Source organism: Alosa sapidissima, chromosome 6 (assembly GCF_018492685.1).
Source record: "Alosa sapidissima isolate fAloSap1 chromosome 6, fAloSap1.pri, whole genome shotgun sequence".
Classification (NCBI taxonomy): domain Eukaryota; kingdom Metazoa; phylum Chordata; class Actinopteri; order Clupeiformes; family Clupeidae; genus Alosa; species Alosa sapidissima.
This window is the reverse complement of record NC_055962.1, coordinates 25567804-25592280: the sequence shown is the minus strand read 5'-3', so window position 1 is coordinate 25592280 and position 24477 is coordinate 25567804. Positions and strand designations below refer to the sequence as shown.

At 41.3% G+C, this 24477-nt stretch overlaps 2 protein-coding genes across 2 annotated transcripts; both read left to right on the top strand.

Annotated features, from left to right (window-relative positions):
• Positions 1-293: 293 nt before the first annotated feature.
• LOC121712258 (leucine-rich repeat extensin-like protein 2) lies at positions 294-3172 on the top strand. The gene is made up of 3 exons (XM_042096388.1): positions 294-739; positions 902-1017; positions 1835-3172. Exons 1-3 carry the CDS (start codon positions 346-348, stop codon positions 2948-2950), a joined length of 1626 nt encoding a protein of 541 aa, XP_041952322.1. The 5' UTR covers positions 294-345; the 3' UTR covers positions 2951-3172.
• An 8579-nt stretch (positions 3173-11751) lies between these two features.
• On the top strand, positions 11752-14650 carry LOC121712256 (leucine-rich repeat extensin-like protein 2). Its single transcript, XM_042096386.1, has 3 exons — positions 11752-12091; positions 12254-12369; positions 13187-14650. Exons 1-3 carry the CDS (start codon positions 12007-12009, stop codon positions 14411-14413), a joined length of 1428 nt encoding a protein of 475 aa, XP_041952320.1. The 5' UTR covers positions 11752-12006; the 3' UTR covers positions 14414-14650.
• Positions 14651-24477: the final 9827 nt, after the last annotated feature.

Genomic DNA, 24477 nt, shown 5'->3' with positions numbered 1-24477 from the left:
CAGTTACACAGCCTGATCAAACCATATCAAAATTTAGCATATGCTCCTTAACAAAAAATTTACTGAGACAGCTTGTCCACTTGTCCAGCGTAATTGATGTAGCCTTCCTAAAACCATTAGGCCAGCTGTATCTGTTCAACTGTTAATGAAATTAAAGAGTAGGCCCAGAGCCCTATAGGCCTAGACTATTTAGGTGTTCAGCTGCATCGTCAATTACAGCCTGATCAGGTCGCTGGTCTCATTTCAATTAGTGTTAATTGAGTAGGCCTATATATAGGGTACTGAAAGAGTTGTGAGAGCAAGGCTAGTACAGCGCCCTGCTTGTAGGCTACCACTTTTATAGATATGAGGCTTAAACCAAACCAGGGTGTTTTATTTTTGTGTCTCTTATGGCTTTACATTGGCCAAACATGTGGTGTAAGCCTTGAAATAGTGCAAAAAGATGAGACACATCATGAGGCAAGGTCTGAGAATATTCAAACTGGGACAATTACTTTCGGCACAGGGAATATTTCACTGGGTCGAAATCTGGACTATGAGAGACGATATGTTGGAGAAAACACTACAGACGATGGCTCCGTTAACGTTCAAGCCGACGATCCAGGCCTGGTGGGTGGACAAAGCGGCACTCATGACTTTAGGGCCTGGGATCGTATGCGACCAAAGTTATTATGTACTAATGACCTCATGAAGTTCTCTGCACAAGGCCCTGGATGTTCTTCACTCCAGTTAGACAGCGGTAAGAAAAGTATTGGATAACTTGTTTTTGTTTTACAGTGTACACAATAACTCTGTCGACATTAGTGGCCTAATTCAGCCGATTCCTTGCAGCCCTTTCACTTGCAGTGTTTGCATCAATAGCTTGAGACCAGACATTCTTTTCTTTTTTTCTATTCAACAGGTGGCACACCTCTCTCACTACACCAGCTACGTCGAGAGTGTGGCTACTCTGTGAAAAGGACTGCGGTGGGCCTCGTGCTTCTCGCCACTTTTGATGGTTGTGATGTTATAAAACAGGTAGGCTATGGTTTTCCTGTCACATCAGAGGATTTTTTATTTTATTTTTTTTTATTTTAATTTTTGTCAGAGTAGGAGTAACATTAGCCCATAGAGATGCCATCAATCACTACAAAACAAAACTCCATATTTTCACACCTTATTAATGCCTTAATTCTGGCATTAAATTTCATAGTGAATCAACAACAAAACCAAGAGAATGCAAAGTTTAAATAGAATAAAGAAATGTCTTTCAGCCACTTGAACGTGACAAATTTGTGAAAGCAGGCCTGTTAAAATAATCCTTAGTTTGCTTGTTTATGATATCTATTTTAACAGAAGGTATTGTTGAATAAAGTTTCCATTGCTATAGCAGGAAGTTTTAGCATTGTCTGCATGGAGCAAGCTCATTTAACAGTCTCTTGATGTGTCCTGTTTTAGTATTGGTCTGTTATCCTCTTCAGGCTTTTCTGTTGGCGTACATTTCATGAATTGATTTCAGTAGCTTGAATTTACAGTTAAGCTTTCCTGGGTGACGTCCCATCAACTCACCAGAGGAATGGAGGCTAATCGTGAACATAGTAACAATTACATACAATTTGAATACCATTTGGTCCCTTGCAAACCGATATGTGAGCATAGGAGTGGCCATACTGGTTGTATATGTAAGGCGGTTCAAGAGCCTTACATATACAACCGGTATGGCCACTCCTATGTGAAGTGTTCCTGTAGTCGGGCGAAAGGACCCCCAAGCAATTATGTAGCATTTAAATTCATGTGGGACATGTTTCAGTTTTGAGCTAGTTGTATGACTGCATTATTTTATATCTTCCTCCAGGGCAATAGCCACTTGCTGCAGATGTTGTGGCACGGCAATCCAGTAACCCTCTCCTGCCCTGCATCAAGCTCAGACCAAGCCTCTCTAGTTGTATCCACTACTCCAGCTCCAACTACCGAAGCACCTTCTACAGCTGCTGAGCTTCCTCCACAGAATCAACAGTGGATGAATCCCCTCTTTGGAGGCTACTACCCTGTAATGCCTGTGAATATTCCCCCTCAAACTACAGAAGCACCTACCACAGCGGCTGAGCCTCCTCCACAGAATCAACAGTGGATGAATCCCCTCTTTGGAGGCTACTACCCTGTAATGCCTGTGAATATTCCCCCTCAAACTACAGAAGCGCCTACCACAGCGGCTGAGCCTCCTCCACAGAATCAACAGTGGATGAATCCCCTCTTTGGAGGCTACTACCCTGTAATGCCTGTGAATATTCCCCCTCAAACTACAGAAGCGCCTACCACAGCGGCTGAGCCTCCTCCACAGAATCAACAGTGGATGAATCCCTTCTTTGGAGGCTACTACCCTGTAATGCCTGTGAATATTCCCCCTCAAACTACAGAAGCGCCTACCACAGCGGCTGAGCCTCCTCCCCAGAATCAACAGTGGATGAATCCCCTCTTTGGAGGCTACTACCCTGTAATGCCTGTGAATATTCCCCCTCAAACTACAGAAGCGCCTACCACAGCGGCTGAGCCTCCTCCCCAGAATCAACAGTGGATGAATTCCCTCTTTGGAGGCTACTACCCTGTAATGCCTGTGAATATTCCCCCTCAAACTACAGAAGCGCCTACCACAGCGGCTGAGCCTCCTCCACAGAATCAACAGTGGATGAATCCCCTCTTTGGAGGCTACTACCCTGTAATGCCTGTGAATATTCCCCCTCAAACTACAGAAGCGCCTACCACAGCGGCTGAGCCTCCTCCACAGAATCAACAGTGGATGAATCCCCTCTTTGGAGGCTACTACCCTGTAATGCCTGTGAATATTCCCCCTCAAACTACAGAAGCGCCTACCACAGCGGCTGAGCTTCCTCCACAGAATCAACAGTGGATGCATCGTCGGTCTAGAGGCCACTGGGGTCATGGGTCTAAAGGCTGCTGGAGGCATCCTTAAGGTCGGTGAAGAATCCCTCAAACTACTACTGCTCCAACTACAGAAGCACCTTCTACAGCTCCCCAACTTCAAAAACAATGAACCACTTATTACAGGTACTATCAGTACCTTTTTCAACTGCACCCTAAAACAGTAGATGCCCTACTCCAAACCTTTTATTTTCCAACTCCGTCTTTATTCCAATGTGTCATTTAATGCGTGTATTAAAAAGTGTATTTGGAATTTAAGTTGTCAGATCATTTGTTCAAGCTGCTTGTCATGAGTGGTTTTGCTGAAGATTTGTCTTGATTTAGCCAGAACTGGAAGTTTAAAATTCTACTGCCATATTGCTGATATGAGCACAATAATAGAGGCCAAGTGTTTAACACAATCCAAGTGGAAGTCTTTGTTTCTACTATATGTAAATAAACTAGATGTACCGCATAGCGGTACAAAATATAACCGCCGCTCAGTCCTGTACATCCATTCCGCGAAAATAAATCACATTAATGTATTTGTCCATCTTCCACTCCATCCCCCACTCTTGAAACTTTTGTGTATGTTTGTTTGGAATGTGTGTGTGCAGGCCACACAAAGTCGCCTACTGGAGCTGCAAAGGTGAATAGATTTGTAGCACTTGCCAAAAAATTTGTAGTATTGTTATAAAACTTTTAAAATCTCTAAATCACAAGTAGGGCAGTTCATCACAGTCCATCCATTGCAACTGGACTGATGAAGGGTACACCTGTAGGCTACATTGTATTTGGGAAAAGCAGAAGGTAGCAGCATAATTTATTTATTATTAAACAAAACAATCCCTGTCAGTTCCATGCAGTTTTTTCAACAGCCATCAAGAGAGGTCATGGATTTTTGTGACTGTTTCTTCTTCTACATATGCATAAGTTTAGTCATCTAGTTCATATGATATTCAGCTTTATTGTCAATGCACAAAAGGGCCTTCATGAAATGCGTTGCTAGACTGTTCATACACATTTTAACGGGCCAAGTTGAGCTACCGTCCGTTATTGTTCGTGCAAATAATAGGCAGATTCATGTTCCCTTGCATTTTGCAACTATGAGGTCCATGGTTAGTCTGGCTTTCGCCAGACCAAGCTCAATCTTTTAAGATATCGAAAAAGAAATTGCCGGCAGATCAGGCTGAGTTCACCCAGCCTATAGTCCATGGTAGACACCCGATAGAAATATTGTTTAATTTTGCGATTCCCCCCCCTGCGACGTGTTCGCCCCCCGGTTTCAGAGCTATTCTAAATGCAAAAATGCATAGAGGAGTTATGACATAACCGTGACTGTTAAACTATATAAGGTAGGCCCTATGCTAGGCCTATTACACAACATAAATGGTCACTAGGCTATGCTGGCGACCCAAATAAAATCTCCTTTGGGAACCAATGGCTTACAGTATCAAGCGGACTTAAGCTGCCACCTCTTGGCGAAAAGTTAATAGTTTTGCATATCAGTAGTAATACATTTCACGCAGCGGTGTTAATCACGGAAAGCGCAAATGAAGTGGACACTTCTAAATGGAACCCAACCCACTGTACAGTAGCTCAAGGTCTGTGGCTAAAGCAGCCATAATGAAAACGTTATCATTGTTTGGATACTTCACACACACGTGTTTTTTAATCGCATAGACTACAACTACCAAGCTGGAATCAAAGCACATCGACTCCCCTCTCACACCCTAAACACGCACTTCGAACAAACAAAAAGCATCTCAGTCTCACGGTAGCCATAGGCAAAACTGTATCGGACCGGTGTAACGTTGGTACTAAATCATCCATCGCAAAGAATGATTTTTGTAGCACGTTCAACAAATGTAGGTACAGCCCTGCCCTGGATACATCTCTCAACGTGCGCTCTAAAACATTTGGTTTAAATGGAGATGTAGATCATCACGGGTGCGTTAATAAATCTACATTGCGGCGAGTTGACACAAATTATTCACTTTGACGAATTTATATAGTTTCAGTCCTAGTTACTTTACTTTGGGCCATGCTCTTCCTTACTTGAATCACCTTTGAAAATAGAGGATTGAAGTAGCCTATATGGGTGTTTGGGAATGAATGTTGACTCAGATGCTTTTTGAGACTTTGAGCAGAAATGTCCCAGCCCGGTGTTTAGGATGCATCATAGACAGGTTATCTTTCAGGTAGCCTATATATTTTCCATTAAAAAACCATCACGTAGCGAACGTGTTGTGGCTAACTCACTTAGCTCCTGTTAGTAGCCTAGGTTATTGTCATAAGCAAATGAGATGACAGTCGAAAGATACAATTAGTGCTGCTATCAATTTGCTTGGTATAACCGCGTAGTTTTCTACAAATGCAATCAAATTGGCCTCCATCACTCAACCAATGCTAACGGTAACATTATTGTACCTAGGTCCTATAGCTATTGACATTATAAGATTAACGTACCTGCAGTAAAAAACAAGCATGTCCGATAAACATTCTCAGATTTATTTCGGCTTCAAGAAGAAATGGGAATTACATTTCATGTGAAAATCGTCCTATCCTTATTAGACGTTCTCTGCGGTAAACTACAGTCCTTGTAGGAAGCGTCCATTGTTTTTCCAACCCACTTTAGATTAACTTCCAACAAAATGACGTCTCACTGCAACGATGCGCCATCTGGTGGACAAACGACTACGTATCGCCAATACTGGAAATGCAGCCATGATGATGATGAATATTTGGTTTTCCTTTAATCCTACTGAATTTGTAATTATGTATCGGCCGTTCTAATTGCCGATACCGATAGTATGTGTGTGCCTGTGTGTGTGTGTAATTGTGTGCACCACCATCTACAGGCCAATGAGTGTACAGTCACTAAATGTACACATAACTTAAATTATTTTTTTAGACCCCCCCCATGGATGAAATTCTACGAAACTTGGCATACCCCCAGAGAATGCCAGGTTAATCATACACATAAAATTTGGTGCAGTTCTGAACATCTTAACTGAAGAGAGGGGCGATTAAAGCAGAATGATATTGCATTTTCATTTTTACCGGGGGGGGGGGGGGGTGCAAATCACAAATGAGTGATTATGGGCTAGGTTGTTTGGGCCCTTGAGACCAACATACCATAAAAATTTCTTCATCCTCGGTGCCACGGTTCAGGTAGTTATTTAGGAAAAACTGCATTTTTGGGGTTTCGGGGGACCCAGCGCGGAGGGGGAGTGGCCCCCGGGGACCAAACGAAATTTTTCCGTAAAAGTCTAGTGGGGCTACATACCCACCAAATTTCATGCAGTGTTTCCCCTAGAAATTTTTCCAGCAGCGGTGCTATTACTGGGGGGGGGGGGGGTTAATTTATTTATTTATTTCTTTTGTGGACATTTTCAGCTTTCTTTTACATTATTGGTTAAAAATGATGGCACAACCCAGGCACAATTTATGGCACAATTCATAAAAATGAAATGGCACAACCCAGAAAAAGATTATTTACAATTTATTTAAATTTGTCTTAATGGCAAAGGCCACACCCAATCTGCGAGCACTTAATTTGTCTGGGCTTTTCAAAGAACATCTCTAAGGCTCTTTGGTAATTGAATTGAATTGTTGGGGGGCCATTAATGCTGACACGCATGCACGTAGCCAGATGCTCTCCTTGTAGTCTATTTCTCAGTCCCAAAACAACAAACACACGTATAAAAAAGTAAATACTCACTTTTCTTCTACATCACTCCCACAGTTACCATACAACTCACTCACAATTAACTCGAAAAGGACCTAGGCTACTTGATTGAAGTGCGACCGTTCGTCTCACCGTCAAGAGAACGCTGAAGTTATGAGAACACGTCTTTCTGATAAGAGAATGTAGGCTCCTATGTCTAATGCCGCAAACGTAGAAAAGGTCTGTTTGTGATAGCCTATTATAGCTAAGTGGACAGAATTTAGGCTATACGTATATGCCAACATATGCTCATATTTCCTTTAACTATCAGAAAGTTTAAACAGGCATAGACTGTGTTCGCCTAGCTTTCCCATGCAAACATTACATGTAGCCCTACGCTAACGTTACAAGTCTAGGCTACAACTAACGTTAAGACCATACACCTTGTAGCACATTGGTTTACTCTATTGCATTACTTACGTTTTAATAATTTGTCGTTGAATGTTGATGGAGGCTCATCTTTGGGAAATCAGCTCTCTGGATAAAATTGTCAGCCGGAGCAAGAGTTCTCAGAGTTGACGACACCGGACGTAAATCCAATCAGCAGAAAGAGCCGCATCACAACAGTAGGCTAAATCGCAACAAACTTTGTTCCCCCCATGTTAAATTCATTTCGGTAATCATGAATTGGTTTCTTTTATTTGATGTAGGCTAGGAGAGGAGGATGCATGTTTCACATTAGTGTCAATGTGTCAAAGCAGGCTTTGGATCAGAGGAATTGCTCAAGCTTAACATATGGCATAGGCTACAAGCGAATTCACGGCATACAAACAGCTTCGTGATGAAATATAACTAATATCATTTTTTATTGTCACCAGGTCTATAAGTAGGCTATTTATTGTGTAACCTACAAGTGAACGATGACACCATAGGCTACACTGTGGCGGAGCAAGACCCCATCAGTCGGATAGCTAAACAATGTAACCGTGTTCAGAACGTAGGCTATCCATATGGGCTGCAGACTTGTCTTTGGGCTTGTAATCACCTGACACATCATGCCGCATATATGTCCTGAATAATGAGAGGCTAAGTGCGGATTTGATGCACTTAACTTACTCAAGACTTTCAGAAAACAATTTCGAGATGACGTTGGCCGTTGTGCTTTTACAGTGTGTTAAGTGAATCTCTGATATTATGTTGCAGCGGCGCTGCGCCGCTGTTAAATACACTGTAGGGGAAACACTGTCATGTGCCCCGGTGTTTCGGTGTCCCGGGTATCGTTGACCAAAAATTCAGGAAGTAGATGACGGACGGTGTGGGTGTGGGGGGGGGAACAAAACAAAACAAAAAAAAAATTGACAATCAGCGGTCATAATAATAAACAAATTGACCTAGTTTAAATTAAAATGTACATGGAACTAGGAGCCTTTGAGTGTCTTAGGTCAGTTTGGGGGTTAAGGGATACTCTACAGAGTTTAAACATAATCCCCACAGAATGCATTAAGCCTGCTGGATGTCCTTTGGCCTTAAGTAAGCATGGGTGACGTGTACCAACCACTATCGCTAATCACCAATCCCTCAGCCCTCTCAGGGATATACCTCTGTGGTATTATCGGTTGGATGTCAGTGGTTCCGAGTTCACATTATCAATATATTTGTTAAACCGATCCATGTGCTTAATGTAGTTGCATTGGGAGAGGTCTGACAAAATACTTAAAAATAGCTCACTCTGCCTTTGCGTGCTGGGCCCTTGATAAAGAACAGGCCGCTGCAAGCCTCACCACAATGTGAAATATAGCCACACTGTAAAACATCACATATGTAATTAGCCATACCTGAATATGTACTGTAGGTTTTCCAGTGTTCTCTGAAATACACCATGAAGACATGAATAGTGTTGACTTTGCACACAGCAAAAATAATGCTATTTGTTTTCTACAGGATAAATTAGATACAACCAGATGCGCCTGTGTCTTTGTGTCATGCCCCTCTGTGTTACTTTATGGCAAAAAGTGGCATTGTTCTTTTACTAGTATACTTAGTAGGGCTGTCAAAATAACTGATTAATTTTGATTAATTAATTTGAGAAAAAAAATGGACCCCGAGCCGTTCTAGTCAGTAACCACTAGACTGTAAAACGAAGGAGAGAGAAGAATGTGCTGCCTAGATCACTGATTTGGAACATTTACTTTTAAAAAACGGCCTGATGGTGTTGACAACAATAAAGTATTGATTAAAATAAAGTCCTCTGCAAAGTCTGCAGCAAGGAATTTGCATATCACCGGAGTTCGTCAACTCTGAAGTCACACATCAATGCAAAGAAATAGTGTTGACATTGATTTTTATCGTGTCCCCTAGGTTATATCTGTGGCCTGAAATGCCTTGTATGTGAAAAAAACTTCTTCCCGAAGCATTGAATGAATTTGAATTATAGGTACATATTAGGTCATATCATAGATCAGGGGTCTCAAACTCTGGCCCCCGGGCCAAATCCGGCCCGTGCCCGGCCCAATTCCAGCCCGCGGCCTAATGTCAAAATAATAACGTAATTCGGCCCTTGAGGGTATTTTTAATTGCGACAAACAACTGTCGTGGCAGATATTCAGACTCGGGCCAGAAATTAAGTCCAAACATCTTGCCTACAACGTAACAAAAATACACCATTATAAATGTTGAAGCCAAAAAGAAGGCGCAAAAGTCCGGCAGAGTTCCGTGCAAAAATTCAATATCGCACGATCGCACTTCCGAACAAAGGTAGAACTCTCACACAGGGCAGCAAAAAGAGACATCGGGATACAGAGTGCACATTCTGGTAGGATGGCTTCGTTATGTTATTAGTAATAGTTAAACTTGATATTTAAAATGTTATAAAAGTATGTTAGCTAGGAATAACTTCAGTGTATTACTTGATTATGATTGAGGTTATATGAATACATGCTTTACAGTTTCAAACTCGTTCTCTCATCATGATGTCTACAAACCATAGTGATAATTTTATACAACACAACAACACTGATTAAAATAGACGATAGATCCAAGTACGGTGACAAATCCCATTTGTACTCTTCTCCACCAGTTGCTAGACATCCAGAGCTTCGATTCAAGCCCAAATTTGCTGCACAAGGTTTTCAGGAAATAGGCCTACTTGTATTACACGCGTGAAACATGAAGACGTGCATTTGTTTGTAATGACGCGGAAGCGATGCAGGCCATAGTTTTGCACAAATTGAAGCAGAAATAGACCTACACCAAATGTTGAAAAAACGTTCACGTGTGATGAAGTCTTGGGTAGGCTATGTTATTCACCTAGATTCTGATTCTGAAGGAGAATATCTGCCTTTTGGAGATTATGATCGATCGTCTATTGACAGTGATAGTCACGGTGCGTCTGTGAATGGAGAGGAGTCTTTGCGTGTATACGACAGTGTCCACTAAGCATAGGCCCTACCATGCTTATTTCGACCCTCTGCCCAACATAGCCGGAGGTGGCAGTGGTAATCGTGATGATAGTGTCCGTGATGGACGTGGTACAGACAGCAGGGGTAGTAAAAATAGGGCTCTGAAGAACAAAGTCACCCACGATAGGAACCGATTTGACCAGGCTACTTTATTGTAGGCCTATAATAACAGTTTGTGGTTATAGGCTAGTAATAGTTTACTATTGTTGGTTTACATCTTAGGCCTACTGTTTTCCTGTTAATTTGATACAGTATATGGGTAATATGACAAAACCTGTAAACCTGCTCAAATATGTTCAGCATCCAGTATTTACTGAAAGGTGCATAATTTGAGGTGCTTGCCATCCAGTGGCAAATTAGATAAATTTACCCCATTCATAAACTTTTTTTTATACTCAAAGATTCAGGTTTAAATAAGATATGAGAAGAATTTTTTTTATTTGGAGTGAAACACACACATACCTGTTTTTATGCTTATTGTTTTTTATCATTTGTATTAATATCTTATCATTATTTTATTTATAAGCTAAGGTTGTTAGCACAGGTGTCTAAAAAGAGATAAAAAGATTTGCACTTTCTCTTTGCAGTTTTGTGTAGTATTTAAAAAAAAAACATTGCATTTTCAGAAATAGCCGTTCTTTTTTGTATTATTCTTTAAGACTGACGTGGCCCTCCAATCAGATGACGTTGGCCGAAGTGGCCCCCAGCTCATTTGAGTTTGAGACCCCTGTCATAGATTATTATGGCCATTATTTGAACAGTGAAAATAATAATAAAAGAGCTTTTGAACTTTAGTGTCACTAATGCTGATTATTCAATGATTCATTTGAATGTAAATATTTAAAATACTTTCACAGCAAAAAATATATTAGATTAATTAATCACAGAGTATATAATTAAATCAATTACATGTTTTCAACAACATTGACAGCCCTAATACTTAGCCTGCTTTTTAGAAATTCTGTTGTCAGTTGCAAATGGATGTAAAGAGCCCTCTGTTGGTCGTTTCATGTATTTCATGTTAGATCCAGTAAGATTTTAAGATCAGTAGCCTCCTACTCAAACTCTTTGAAATGAATAGGACTTCTTAGCTTCTAGTATGCAGACTTGTTACATCTAGACACACACACTCACACATACAGATGCCTAAACACACACACAGATATTCACACAGACACACATACTGGCACACAAGTACGTGCACACACACAGATGCACAAGAACATGCACACATACATGCACTCACACACAAACAACTCTGCATGAAGTAAGCCCGGATTGACCATTGAGAGGCCATATAAGGCGCCTATACCCATTCACAGTTACACAGCCTGATCAAACCATATCAAAATTTAGCATATGCTCCTTAACAAAAAATTTACTGAGACAGCTTGTCCACTTGTCCAGCGTAATTGATGTAGCCTTCCTAAAACCATTAGGCCAGCTGTATCTGTTCAACTGTTAATGAAATTAAAGAGTAGGCCCAGAGCCCTATAGGCCTAGACTATTTAGGTGTTCAGCTGCATCGTCAATTACAGCCTGATCAGACGCTTGGTCGCTGGTCTCATTTCAATTAGTGTTAATTGAGTAGGCCTATATATAGGGTACTGAAAGAGTTGTGAGAGCAAGGCTAGTACAGCGCCCTGCTTGTAGGCTACCACTTTTATAGATATGAGGCTTAAACCAAACCAGGGTGTTTTATTTTTGTGTCTCTTATGGCTTTACATTGGCCAAACATGCGGTGTAAGCCTTGAAATAGTGCAAAAAGATGAGACACATCATGAGGCAAGGTCTGAGAATATTCAAACTGGGACAATTACTTTCGGCACAGGGAATATTTCACTGGGTCGAAATCTGGACTATGAGAGACGATATGTTGGAGAAAACACTACAGACGATGGCTCCGTTAACGTTCAAGCCGACGATCCAGGCCTGGTGGGTGGACAAAGCGGCACTCATGACTTTAGGGCCTGGGATCGTATGCGACCAAAGTTATTATGTACTAATGACCTCATGAAGTTCTCTGCACAAGGCCCTGGATGTTCTTCACTCCAGTTAGACAGCGGTAAGAAAAGTATTGGATAACTTGTTTTTGTTTTACAGTGTACACAATAACTCTGTCGACATTAGTGGCCTAATTCAGCCGATTCCTTGCAGCCCTTTCACTTGCAGTGTTTGCATCAATAGCTTGAGACCAGACATTCTTTTCTTTTTTTCTATTCAACAGGTGGCACACCTCTCTCACTACACCAGCTACGTCGAGAGTGTGGCTACTCTGTGAAAAGGACTGCGGTGGGCCTCGTGCTTCTCGCCACTTTTGATGGTTGTGATGTTATAAAACAGGTAGGCTATGGTTTTCCTGTCACATCAGAGGATTTTTTATTTTATTTTTTTTTATTTTAATTTTTGTCAGAGTAGGAGTAACATTAGCCCATAGAGATGCCATCAATCACTACAAAACAAAACTCCATATTTTCACACCTTATTAATGCCTTAATTCTGGCATTAAATTTCATAGTGAATCAACAACAAAACCAAGAGAATGCAAAGTTTAAATAGAATAAAGAAATGTCTTTCAGCCACTTGAACGTGACAAATTTGTGAAAGCAGGCCTGTTAAAATAATCCTTAGTTTGCTTGTTTATGATATCTATTTTAACAGAAGGTATTGTTGAATAAAGTTTCCATTGCTATAGCAGGAAGTTTTAGCATTGTCTGCATGGAGCAAGCTCATTTAACAGTCTCTTGATGTGTCCTGTTTTAGTATTGGTCTGTTATCCTCTTCAGGCTTTTCTGTTGGCGTACATTTCATGAATTGATTTCAGTAGCTTGAATTTACAGTTAAGCTTTCCTGGGTGACGTCCCATCAACTCACCAGAGGAATGGAGGCTAATCGTGAACATAGTAACAATTACATACAATTTGAATACCATTTGGTCCCTTGCAAACCGATATGTGAGCATAGGAGTGGCCATACTGGTTGTATATGTAAGGCGGTTCAAGAGCCTTACATATACAACCGGTATGGCCACTCCTATGTGAAGTGTTCCTGTAGTCGGGCGAAAGGACCCCCAAGCAATTATGTAGCATTTAAATTCATGTGGGACATGTTTCAGTTTTGAGCTAGTTGTATGACTGCATTATTTTATATCTTCCTCCAGGGCAATAGCCACTTGCTGCAGATGTTGTGGCACGGCAATCCAGTAACCCTCTCCTGCCCTGCATCAAGCTCAGACCAAGCCTCTCTAGTTGTATCCACTACTCCAGCTCCAACTACCGAAGCACCTTCTACAGCTGCTGAGCTTCCTCCACAGAATCAACAGTGGATGAATCCCCTCTTTGGAGGCTACTACCCTGTAATGCCTGTGAATATTCCCCCTCAAACTACAGAAGCACCTACCACAGCGGCTGAGCCTCCTCCACAGAATCAACAGTGGATGAATCCCCTCTTTGGAGGCTACTACCCTGTAATGCCTGTGAATATTCCCCCTCAAACTACAGAAGCGCCTACCACAGCGGCTGAGCCTCCTCCACAGAATCAACAGTGGATGAATCCCCTCTTTGGAGGCTACTACCCTGTAATGCCTGTGAATATTCCCCCTCAAACTACAGAAGCGCCTACCACAGCGGCTGAGCCTCCTCCACAGAATCAACAGTGGATGAATCCCCTCTTTGGAGGCTACTACCCTGTAATGCCTGTGAATATTCCCCCTCAAACTACAGAAGCGCCTACCACAGCGGCTGAGCCTCCTCCACAGAATCAACAGTGGATGAATCCCTTCTTTGGAGGCTACTACCCTGTAATGCCTGTGAATATTCCCCCTCAAACTACAGAAGCGCCTACCACAGCGGCTGAGCCTCCTCCCCAGAATCAACAGTGGATGAATCCCCTCTTTGGAGGCTACTACCCTGTAATGCCTGTGAATATTCCCCCTCAAACTACAGAAGCGCCTACCACAGCGGCTGAGCCTCCTCCCCAGAATCAACAGTGGATGAATTCCCTCTTTGGAGGCTACTACCCTGTAATGCCTGTGAATATTCCCCCTCAAACTACAGAAGCGCCTACCACAGCGGCTGAGCCTCCTCCACAGAATCAACAGTGGATGAATCCCCTCTTTGGAGGCTACTACCCTGTAATGCCTGTGAATATTCCCCCTCAAACTACAGAAGCGCCTACCACAGCGGCTGAGCCTCCTCCACAGAATCAACAGTGGATGAATCCCCTCTTTGGAGGCTACTACCCTGTAATGCCTGTGAATATTCCCCCTCAAACTACAGAAGCGCCTACCACAGCGGCTGAGCTTCCTCCACAGAATCAACAGTGGATGCATCGTCGGTCTAGAGGCCACTGGGGTCATGGGTCTAAAGGCTGCTGGAGGCATCCTTAAGGTCGGTGAAGAATCCCTCAAACTACTACTGCTCCAACTACTACTGCTCCAACTACAGAAGCACCTTCTACAGCTCCCCAACTTCAAAAACAATGAACCACTTATTACAGGTACTATCAGTACCTTTTTCAACTGCACCCTAAAACAGTAGATGCCCTACTCCAAACCTTTTATTTTCCAACTCCGTCTTTATTCCAATGTGTCATTTAATGCGTGTATTAAAAAGTGTATTTGGAATTTAAGTTGTCAGATCATTTGTTCAAGCTGCTGGTCATGAGTGGTTTTGCTGAAGATTTGTCTTGATTTAGCCAGAACTGGAAGTTTAAAATTCTACTGCCATATTGCTGATATGAGCACAATAATAGAGGCCAAGTGTTTAACACAATCCAAGTGGAAGTCTTTGTTTCTACTATATGTAAATAAACTAGATGTACCGCATAGCGGTACAAAATATAACCGCCGCTCAGTCCTGTACATCCATTCCGCGAAAATAAATCACATTAATGTATTTGTCCATCTTCCACTCCATCCCCCACTCTTGAAACTTTTGTGTATGTTTGTTTGGAATGTGTGTGTGCAGGCCACACAAAGTCGCCTACTGGAGCTGCAAAGGTGAATAGATTTGTAGCACTTGCCAAAAAATGTGTAGTATTGTTATAAAACTTTTAAAATCTCAACAATCACAAGTAGGGCAGTTCATCACAGTCCATCCATTGCAACTGGACTGATGAAGGGTACACCCGTAGGCTACATTGTATTTGGGAAAAGCAGAAGGTAGCAGAATAATGTATTTATTATTAAACAAAACAATCCCTGTCAGTTCCATGCAGTTTTTTCAACAGCTATCAAGAAGAGAGGTCATGGATTTTTGTGACTAAACTTATGCATATGTAGAAGAAGAAACAGTCATCTAGTTCATATGACATTCAGCTTTATTGTCAATGCACAAAAGGGCCTTCATGAAATGCGTTGCTAGACTGTTCATACACATTTTAACGGGCCAAGTTGAAGAGCTACCGTCCGTTATTGTTCGTGCAAATAATAGGCAGATTCATGTTCCCTTGCATTTTCCAACTATGAGGTCCATGGTTAGTCCGGCTTTCGCCAGACCAAGCTCAATCTTTTAAGATATCGAAAAAGAAATTGCCGGCAGATCAGGCTGAGTTCACCCAGCCTATAGTCCATGGTAGACACCCGATAGAAATATTGTTTAATTTTGCGATTGCCCCCCCTGCGACGTGTTCGCCCCCCGGTTTCAGAGCTATTCTAAATGCAAAAATGCATAGAGGAGTTATGACATAACCGTGACTGTTAAACTATATAAGGTAGGCCCTATGCTAGGCCTATTACACAACATAAATGGTCACTAGGCTATGCTGGCGACCCAAATAAAATCTCCTTTGGGAACCAATGGCTTACAGTATCAAGCGGACTTAAGCTGCCACCTCTTGGCGAAAAGTTAATAGTTTTGCATATCAGTAGTAATACATTTCACGCAGCGGTGTTAATCACGGAAAGCGCAAATGAAGTGGACACTTCTAAATGGAACCCAACCCACTGTACAGTAGCTCAAGGTCTGTGGCTAAAGCAGCCATAATGAAAACGTTATGATTGTTTGGATACTTCACACACACGTGTTTTTTAATCGCATAGACTACAACTACCAAGCTGGAATCAAAGCACATCGACTCCCCTCTCACACCCTAAACACGCACTTCGAACAAACAAAAAGCATCTCAGTCTCACGGTAGCCATAGGCAAAACTGTATCGGACCGGTGTAACGTTGGTACTAAATCATCCATCGCAAAGAATGATTTTTGTAGCACGTTCAACAAATGTAGGTACAGCCCTGCCCTGGATACATCTCTCAACGTGCGCTCTAAAACATTTGGTTTAAATGGAGATGTAGATCATCACGGGTGCGTTAATAAATCTACATTGCGGCGAGTTGACACAAATTATTCACTTTGACGAATTTATATAGTTTCAGTCCTAGTTACTTTACTTTGGGCCATGCTCTTCCTTACTTGAATCACCTTTGAAAATAGAGGATTGAAGTAGCCTACTGTATATGGGTGTTTGGGAATGAATTTTGACTCAGATGCTTTTTGAGACTTTGAGCAGAAATGTCCCAGCCCGGTGTTTAGGATGCATCATAGACAGGTTATCTTTCAGGTAGCCTATATATTTTCCATTAAAAAACCATCACGTAGCGAACGTGTTGTGGCTAACTCACTTAGCTCCTGTTAGTAGCCTAGGTTATTGTCATAAGCAAATGAGATGACAGTCGAAAGATACAATTAGTGCTGCTATCAATTTGCTTGGTATAACCGCGTAGTTTTCTACAAATGCAATCAAATTGGCCTCCATCACTCAACCAATGCTAACGGTAACATTATTGTACCTAGGTCCTATAGCTATTGACATTATAAGATTAACGTACCTGCAGTAAAAAACAAGCATGTCCGATAAACATTCTCAGATTTATTTCGGCTTCAAGAAGAAATGGGAATTACATTTCATGTGAAAATCGTCCTATCCTTATTAGACGTTCTCTGCGGTAAACTACAGTCCTTGTAGGAAGCATCCATTGTTTTTCCAACTCACTTTAGATTAACCCTTTAGGCGCCAGAGGTTTTTTTCCGAAACGATCAATTTTGACATCTTCATTTCAAAAGGCTATATCTTAAAAGTGATAAGAGATAGAGACTTTCTGTAAATTAGAGAAATATTAAGGATGACCCAAAGTTTATGTAGAGATTAAATGTTCATATCTAATTTGCATATTATGACGTCATATGGTGGCGGCCATCTTGGATTATAGAATTTTCATGAAAAGTCGCATGTTTGAATGATAAAATGCACCACTTCTTTCCCCCCAAAATGTCCCTCACCTTCTGTATGCTATATTGCACAATACTGAATGCTCAGGTAAATAGTAAGCAGTGAACAAACTGTGTAAATCATTACTAATAAATGGCCGAAACAAACCAAATGCATGTAGCAGTAGACTGGCCTTTTGCTGTAGAGATTTTCCATTTACTACATACAGTAGGCACTCTGATTCCATGTATGGGGCACATATAGATTATTCAGATGACACACAAACACAAGTAGACAAGACCTGTTTAGTTCAAAAGCTCATTTGCCACGGCAAGGCACAGATCAGGAGTGAGATGACGAGACAATTCAAGAGACAATGTTAGTATTTTTTTTCTTTTTGTTGTTTTTGTTGATGTTTTTTTTTCTTAGCTGACAAAGACACACACATCACAAGGACATGAACACACAAAAAGGAACACATAGTGTATGTCCTAAATGATCAGGGAAATAGATAGCAAATCAACAGTGTAAATCATTACTAATAAATGGCTGACATTTTTTTTTTTTTTTTTTATGTAGCAGGCCTTTTGTTGTAGAGATAATGACTCCCTATCCCTATCCATACAGGGCCGGCATTCCCATCATCTTGTGATAGACTATGCATGACCTAATGTGTGTGTGTGTGTGTGTGGGGGAGAGGGAGAGGGAGAGAGCGTGTCACCGCGTGTCACCACCTCCACCATGCGAGCAGCATGGCCAGATCTGCCTCGCGCGCGTCGAGTGGAGAGAATTTGCGCAGCTCGGACTAGGCCTACTGTCATTCTCATTGCGACTCCCCACACTGCCACTACGTTTCCCCCTAACTCTCCTATGAGCACTTCGACCTCGTCTAACATACCCAGTCGCATGAAGGCAGGGACGCATCTGAAGCCTCACTAAACGAATCACCGTCATTTCCTGAAGGCAGATATTCCCCTTCAGAATCAGGGTCCGCGAATAGAAGACCCAACACTTCATTTCAGGTAAACTTTTTTGATGCCATTAGACGATAATCTAATGCAAATACTCGCTAACGTTGACAATATCGCTCTGACTAAGTGGCTCACACGCACACTAGCTCCGGTATTGCACGCACTGATTCAATGCGCTGTAGCTCAAAACTTTTGTTTAAACCATTACCTTTTTCGGACTCGGGGATGACGTATGACATGTCTGCCACCTAGTGGAGTGGATGTCGAACGAAATATGACACCCTATTTGACTAAATCGGCCGTTTTATTCAGTACCGCATCTTGTCGAGTAAACTCGACAGTGGCGCCTAGAGGGTTAACTTCCAACAAAATTACGTCACACTGCAACGATGCGCCATCTGGTGGACAAACGACTACGTATCGCCAATACTGGAAATGCAGCCATGATGATGATGAATATTTGGTTTTCCTTTAATCCTACTGAATTTGTAATTATGTATCGGCCGTTCTAATTGCCGATACCGATAGTATGTGTGTGCCTGTGTGTGTGTGTAATTGTGTGCACCACCATCTACAGGCCAATGAGTGTACAGTCACTAAATGTACACATAACTTAAATTATTTTTTTAGACCCCCCCCATGGATGAAATTCTACGAAACTTGGCATACCCCCAGAGAATGCCAGGTTAATCATACACATAAAATTTGGTGCAGTTCTGAACATCTTAACTGAAGAGAGGGGCGATTAAAGCAGAATGATATTGCATTTTCATTTTTACCGGGGGGGGGGGGGGGGTGCAAATCACAAATGAGTGATTATGGGCTAGGTTGTTTGGGCCCTTGAGACCAACATACCATAAAAATTTCTTCATCCTCGGTGCCACGGTTCAGGTAGTTATTTAGGAAAAACTGCATTTTTGGGGTTTCGGGGGACCCAGCGCGGAGGGGGAGTGGCCCCCGGGGACCAAACGAAATTTTTCCGTAAAAGTCTAGTGGGGCTACATACCCACCAAATTTCATGCAGTGTTTCCCCTAGAAATTTTTCCAGCAGCGGTGCTATTACTGGGGGGGGGGGGGGTTAATTTATTTATTTATTTCTTTTGTGGACATTTTCAGCTTTCTTTTACATTATTGGTTAAAAATGATGGCACAACCCAGGCACAATTTATGGCACAATTCATAAAAATGAAATGGCACAACCCAGAAAAAGATTATTTACAATTTATTTAAATTTGTCTTAATGGCAAAGGCCACACCCAATCTGCGAGCACTTAATTTGTCTGGGCTTTTCAAAGAACATCTCTAAGGCTCTTTGGTAATTGAATTGAATTGTTGGGGGGCCATTAATGCTGACACGCATGCACGTAGCCAGATGCTCTCCTTGTAGTCTATTTCTCAGTCCCAAAACAACAAACACACGTATAAAAAAGTAAATACTCACTTTTCTTCTACATCACTCCCACAGTTACCATACAACTCACTCACAATTAACTCGAAAAGGACCTAGGCTACTTGATTGAAGTGCGACCGTTCGTCTCACCGTCAAGAGAACGCTGAAGTTATGAGAACACGTCTTTCTGATAAGAGAATGTAGGCTCCTATGTCTAATGCCGCAAACGTAGAAAAGGTCTGTTTGTGATAGCCTATTATAGCTAAGTGGACAGAATTTAGGCTATACGTATATGCCAACATATGCTCATATTTCCTTTAACTATCAGAAAGTTTAAACAGGCATAGACTGTGTTCGCCTAGCTTTCCCATGCAAACATTACATGTAGCCCTACGCTAACGTTACAAGTCTAGGCTACAACTAACGTTAAGACCATACACCTTGTAGCACATTGGTTTACTCTATTGCATTACTTACGTTTTAATAATTTGTCGTTGAATGTTGATGGAGGCTCATCTTTGGGAAATCAGCTCTCTGGATAAAATTGTCAGCCGGAGCAAGAGTTCTCAGAGTTGACGACACCGGACGTAAATCCAATCAGCAGAAAGAGCCGCATCACAACAGTAGGCTAAATCGCAACAAACTTTGTTCCCCCCATGTTAAATTCATTTCGGTAATCATGAATTGGTTTCTTTTATTTGATGTAGGCTAGGAGAGGAGGATGCATGTTTCACATTAGTGTCAATGTGTCAAAGCAGGCTTTGGATCAGAGGAATTGCTCAAGCTTAACATATGGCATAGGCTACAAGCGAATTCACGGCATACAAACAGCTTCGTGATGAAATATAACTAATATCATTTTTTATTGTCACCAGGTCTATAAGTAGGCTATTTATTGTGTAACCTACAAGTGAACGATGACACCATAGGCTACACTGTGGCGGAGCAAGACCCCATCAGTCGGATAGCTAAACAATGTAACCGTGTTCAGAACGTAGGCTATCCATATGGGCTGCAGACTTGTCTTTGGGCTTGTAATCACCTGACACATCATGCCGCATATATGTCCTGAATAATGAGAGGCTAAGTGCGGATTTGATGCACTTAACTTACTCAAGACTTTCAGAAAACAATTTCGAGATGACGTTGGCCGTTGTGCTTTTACAGTGTGTTAAGTGAATCTCTGATATTATGTTGCAGCGGCGCTGCGCCGCTGTTAAATACACTGTAGGGGAAACACTGTCATGTGCCCCGGTGTTTCGGTGTCCCGGGTATCGTTGACCAAAAATTCAGGAAGTAGATGAAGGACGGTGTGGGTGTGGGGGGGGGAACAAAACAAAACAAAAAAAAAATTGACAATCAGCGGTCATAATAATAAACAAATTGACCTAGTTTAAATTAAAATGTACATGGAACTAGGAGCCTTTGAGTGTCTTAGGTCAGTTTGGGGGTTAAGGGATACTCTACAGAGTTTAAACATAATCCCCACAGAATGCATTAAGCCTGCTGGATGTCCTTTGGCCTTAAGTAAGCATGGGTGACGTGTACCAACCACTATCGCTAATCACCAATCCCTCAGCCCTCTCAGGGATATACCTCTGTGGTATTATCGGTTGGATGTCAGTGGTTCCGAGTTCACATTATCAATATATTTGTTAAACCGATCCATGTGCTTAATGTAGTTGCATTGGGAGAGGTCTGACAAAATACTTAAAAATAGCTCACTCTGCCTTTGCGTGCTGGGCCCTTGATAAAGAACAGGCCGCTGCAAGCCTCACCACAATGTGAAATATAGCCACACTGTAAAACATCACATATGTAATTAGCCATACCTGAATATGTACTGTAGGTTTTCCAGTGTTCTCTGAAATACACCATGAAGACATGAATAGTGTTGACTTTGCACACAGCAAAAATAATGCTATTTGTTTTCTACAGGATAAATTAGATACAACCAGATGCGCCTGTGTCTTTGCGTCATGCCCCTCTGTGTTACTTTATGGCAAAAAGTGGCATTGTTCTTTTACTAGTATACTTAGTAGGGCTGTCAAAATAACTGATTAATTTTGATTAATTAATTTGAGAAAAAAAATGGACCCCGAGCCGTTCTAGTCAGTAACCACTAGACTGTAAAACGAAGGAGAGAGAAGAATGTGCTGCCTAGATCACTGATTTGGAACATTTACTTTTAAAAAACGGCCTGATGGTGTTGACAACAATAAAGTATTGATTAAAATAAAGTCCTCTGCAAAGTCTGCAGCAAGGAATTTGCATATCACCGGAGTTCGTCAACTCTGAAGTCACACATCAATGCAAAGAAATAGTGTTGACATTGATTTTTATCGTGTCCCCTAGGTTATATCTGTGGCCTGAAATGCCTTGTATGTGAAAAAAACTTCTTCCCGAAGCATTGAATGAATTTGAATTATAGGTACATATTAGGTCATATCATAGATCAGGGGTCTCAAACTCTGGCCCCCGGGCCAAATCCGGCCCGTGCCCGGCCCAATTCCAGCCCGCGGCCTAATGTCAAAATAATAACGTAATTCGGCCCTTGAGGGTATTTTTAATTGCGACAAACAACTGTCGTGGCAGATATTCAGACTCGGGCCAGAAATTAAGTCCAAACATCTTGCCTACAACGTAACAAAAATACACCATTATAAATGTTGAAGCCAAAAAGAAGGCGCAAAAGTCCGGCAGAGTTCCGTGCAAAAATTCAATATCGCACGATCGCACTTCCGAACAAAGGTAGAACTCTCACACAGGGCAGCAAAAAGAGACATCGGGATACAGAGTGCACATTCTGGTAGGATGGCTTCGTTATGTTATTAGTAATAGTTAAACTTGATATTTAAAATGTTATAAAAGTATGTTAGCTAGGAATAACTTCAGTGTATTACTTGATTATGATTGAGGTTATATGAATACATGCTTTACAGTTTCAAACTCGTTCTCTCATCATGATGTCTACAAACCATAGTGATAATTTTATACAACACAACAACACTGATTAAAATAGACGATAGATCCAAGTACGGTGACAAATCCCATTTGTACTCTTCTCCACCAGTTGCTAGACATCCAGAGCTTCGATTCAAGCCCAAATTTGCTGCACAAGGTTTTCAGGAAATAGGCCTACTTGTATTACACGCGTGAAACATGAAGACGTGCATTTGTTTGTAATGACGCGGAAGCGATGCAGGCCATAGTTTTGCACAAATTGAAGCAGAAATAGACCTACACCAAATGTTGAAAAAACGTTCACGTGTGATGAAGTCTTGGGTAGGCTATGTTATTCACCTAGATTCTGATTCTGAAGGAGAATATCTGCCTTTTGGAGATTATGATCGATCGTCTATTGACAGTGATAGTCACGGTGCGTCTGTGAATGGAGAGGAGTCTTTGCGTGTATACGACAGTGTCCACTAAGCATAGGCCCTACCATGCTTATTTCGACCCTCTGCCCAACATAGCCGGAGGTGGCAGTGGTAATCGTGATGATAGTGTCCGTGATGGACGTGGTACAGACAGCAGGGGTAGTAAAAATAGGGCTCTGAAGAACAAAGTCACCCACGATAGGAACCGATTTGACCAGGCTACTTTATTGTAGGCCTATAATAACAGTTTGTGGTTATAGGCTAGTAATAGTTTACTATTGTTGGTTTACATCTTAGGCCTACTGTTTTCCTGTTAATTTGATACAGTATATGGGTAATATGACAAAACCTGTAAACCTGCTCAAATATGTTCAGCATCCAGTATTTACTGAAAGGTGCATAATTTGAGGTGCTTGCCATCCAGTGGCAAATTAGATAAATTTACCCCATTCATAAACTTTTTTTTATACTCAAAGATTCAGGTTTAAATAAGATATGAGAAGAATTTTTTTTATTTGGAGTGAAACACACACATACCTGTTTTTATGCTTATTGTTTTTTATCATTTGTATTAATATCTTATCATTATTTTATTTATAAGCTAAGGTTGTTAGCACAGGTGTCTAAAAAGAGATAAAAAGATTTGCACTTTCTCTTTGCAGTTTTGTGTAGTATTTAAAAAAAAAACATTGCATTTTCAGAAATAGCCGTTCTTTTTTGTATTATTCTTTAAGACTGACGTGGCCCTCCAATCAGATGACGTTGGCCGAAGTGGCCCCCAGCTCATTTGAGTTTGAGACCCCTGTCATAGATTATTATGGCCATTATTTGAACAGTGAAAATAATAATAAAAGAGCTTTTGAACTTTAGTGTCACTAATGCTGATTATTCAATGATTCATTTGAATGTAAATATTTAAAATACTTTCACAGCAAAAAATATATTAGATTAATTAATCACAGAGTATATAATTAAATCAATTACATGTTTTCAACAACATTGACAGCCCTAATACTTAGCCTGCTTTTTAGAAATTCTGTTGTCAGTTGCAAATGGATGTAAAGAGCCCTCTGTTGGTCGTTTCATGTATTTCATGTTAGATCCAGTAAGATTTTAAGATCAGTAGCCTCCTACTCAAACTCTTTGAAATGAATAGGACTTCTTAGCTTCTAGTATGCAGACTTGTTACATCTAGACACACACACTCACACATACAGATGCCTAAACACACACACAGATATTCACACAGACACACATACTGGCACACAAGTACGTGCACACACACAGATGCACAAGAACATGCACACATACATGCACTCACACACAAACAACTCTGCATGAAGTAAGCCCGGATTGACCATTGAGAGGCCATATAAGGCGCCTATACCCATTCACAGTTACACAGCCTGATCAAACCATATCAAAATTTAGCATATGCTCCTTAACAAAAAATTTACTGAGACAGCTTGTCCACTTGTCCAGCGTAATTGATGTAGCCT

Excerpts from the sequence above, each read along its gene's own strand:
- LOC121712258 (XM_042096388.1), top strand. The coding sequence starts at position 346 with ATGAGGCTTAAACCAAACCAGGGTGTTTTATTTTTGTGTCTCTTATGG. Across the intron at positions 740-901 it reads TTCACTCCAGTTAGACAGCG|GTGGCACACCTCTCTCACTA; the intron begins GTAAGAAAAGTA and ends TCTATTCAACAG. Across the intron at positions 1,018-1,834 it reads GTTGTGATGTTATAAAACAG|GGCAATAGCCACTTGCTGCA; the intron begins GTAGGCTATGGT and ends ATCTTCCTCCAG.
- LOC121712256 (XM_042096386.1), top strand. The coding sequence starts at position 12,007 with ATGCGACCAAAGTTATTATGTACTAATGACCTCATGAAGTTCTCTGCA. Across the intron at positions 12,092-12,253 it reads TTCACTCCAGTTAGACAGCG|GTGGCACACCTCTCTCACTA; the intron begins GTAAGAAAAGTA and ends TCTATTCAACAG. Across the intron at positions 12,370-13,186 it reads GTTGTGATGTTATAAAACAG|GGCAATAGCCACTTGCTGCA; the intron begins GTAGGCTATGGT and ends ATCTTCCTCCAG.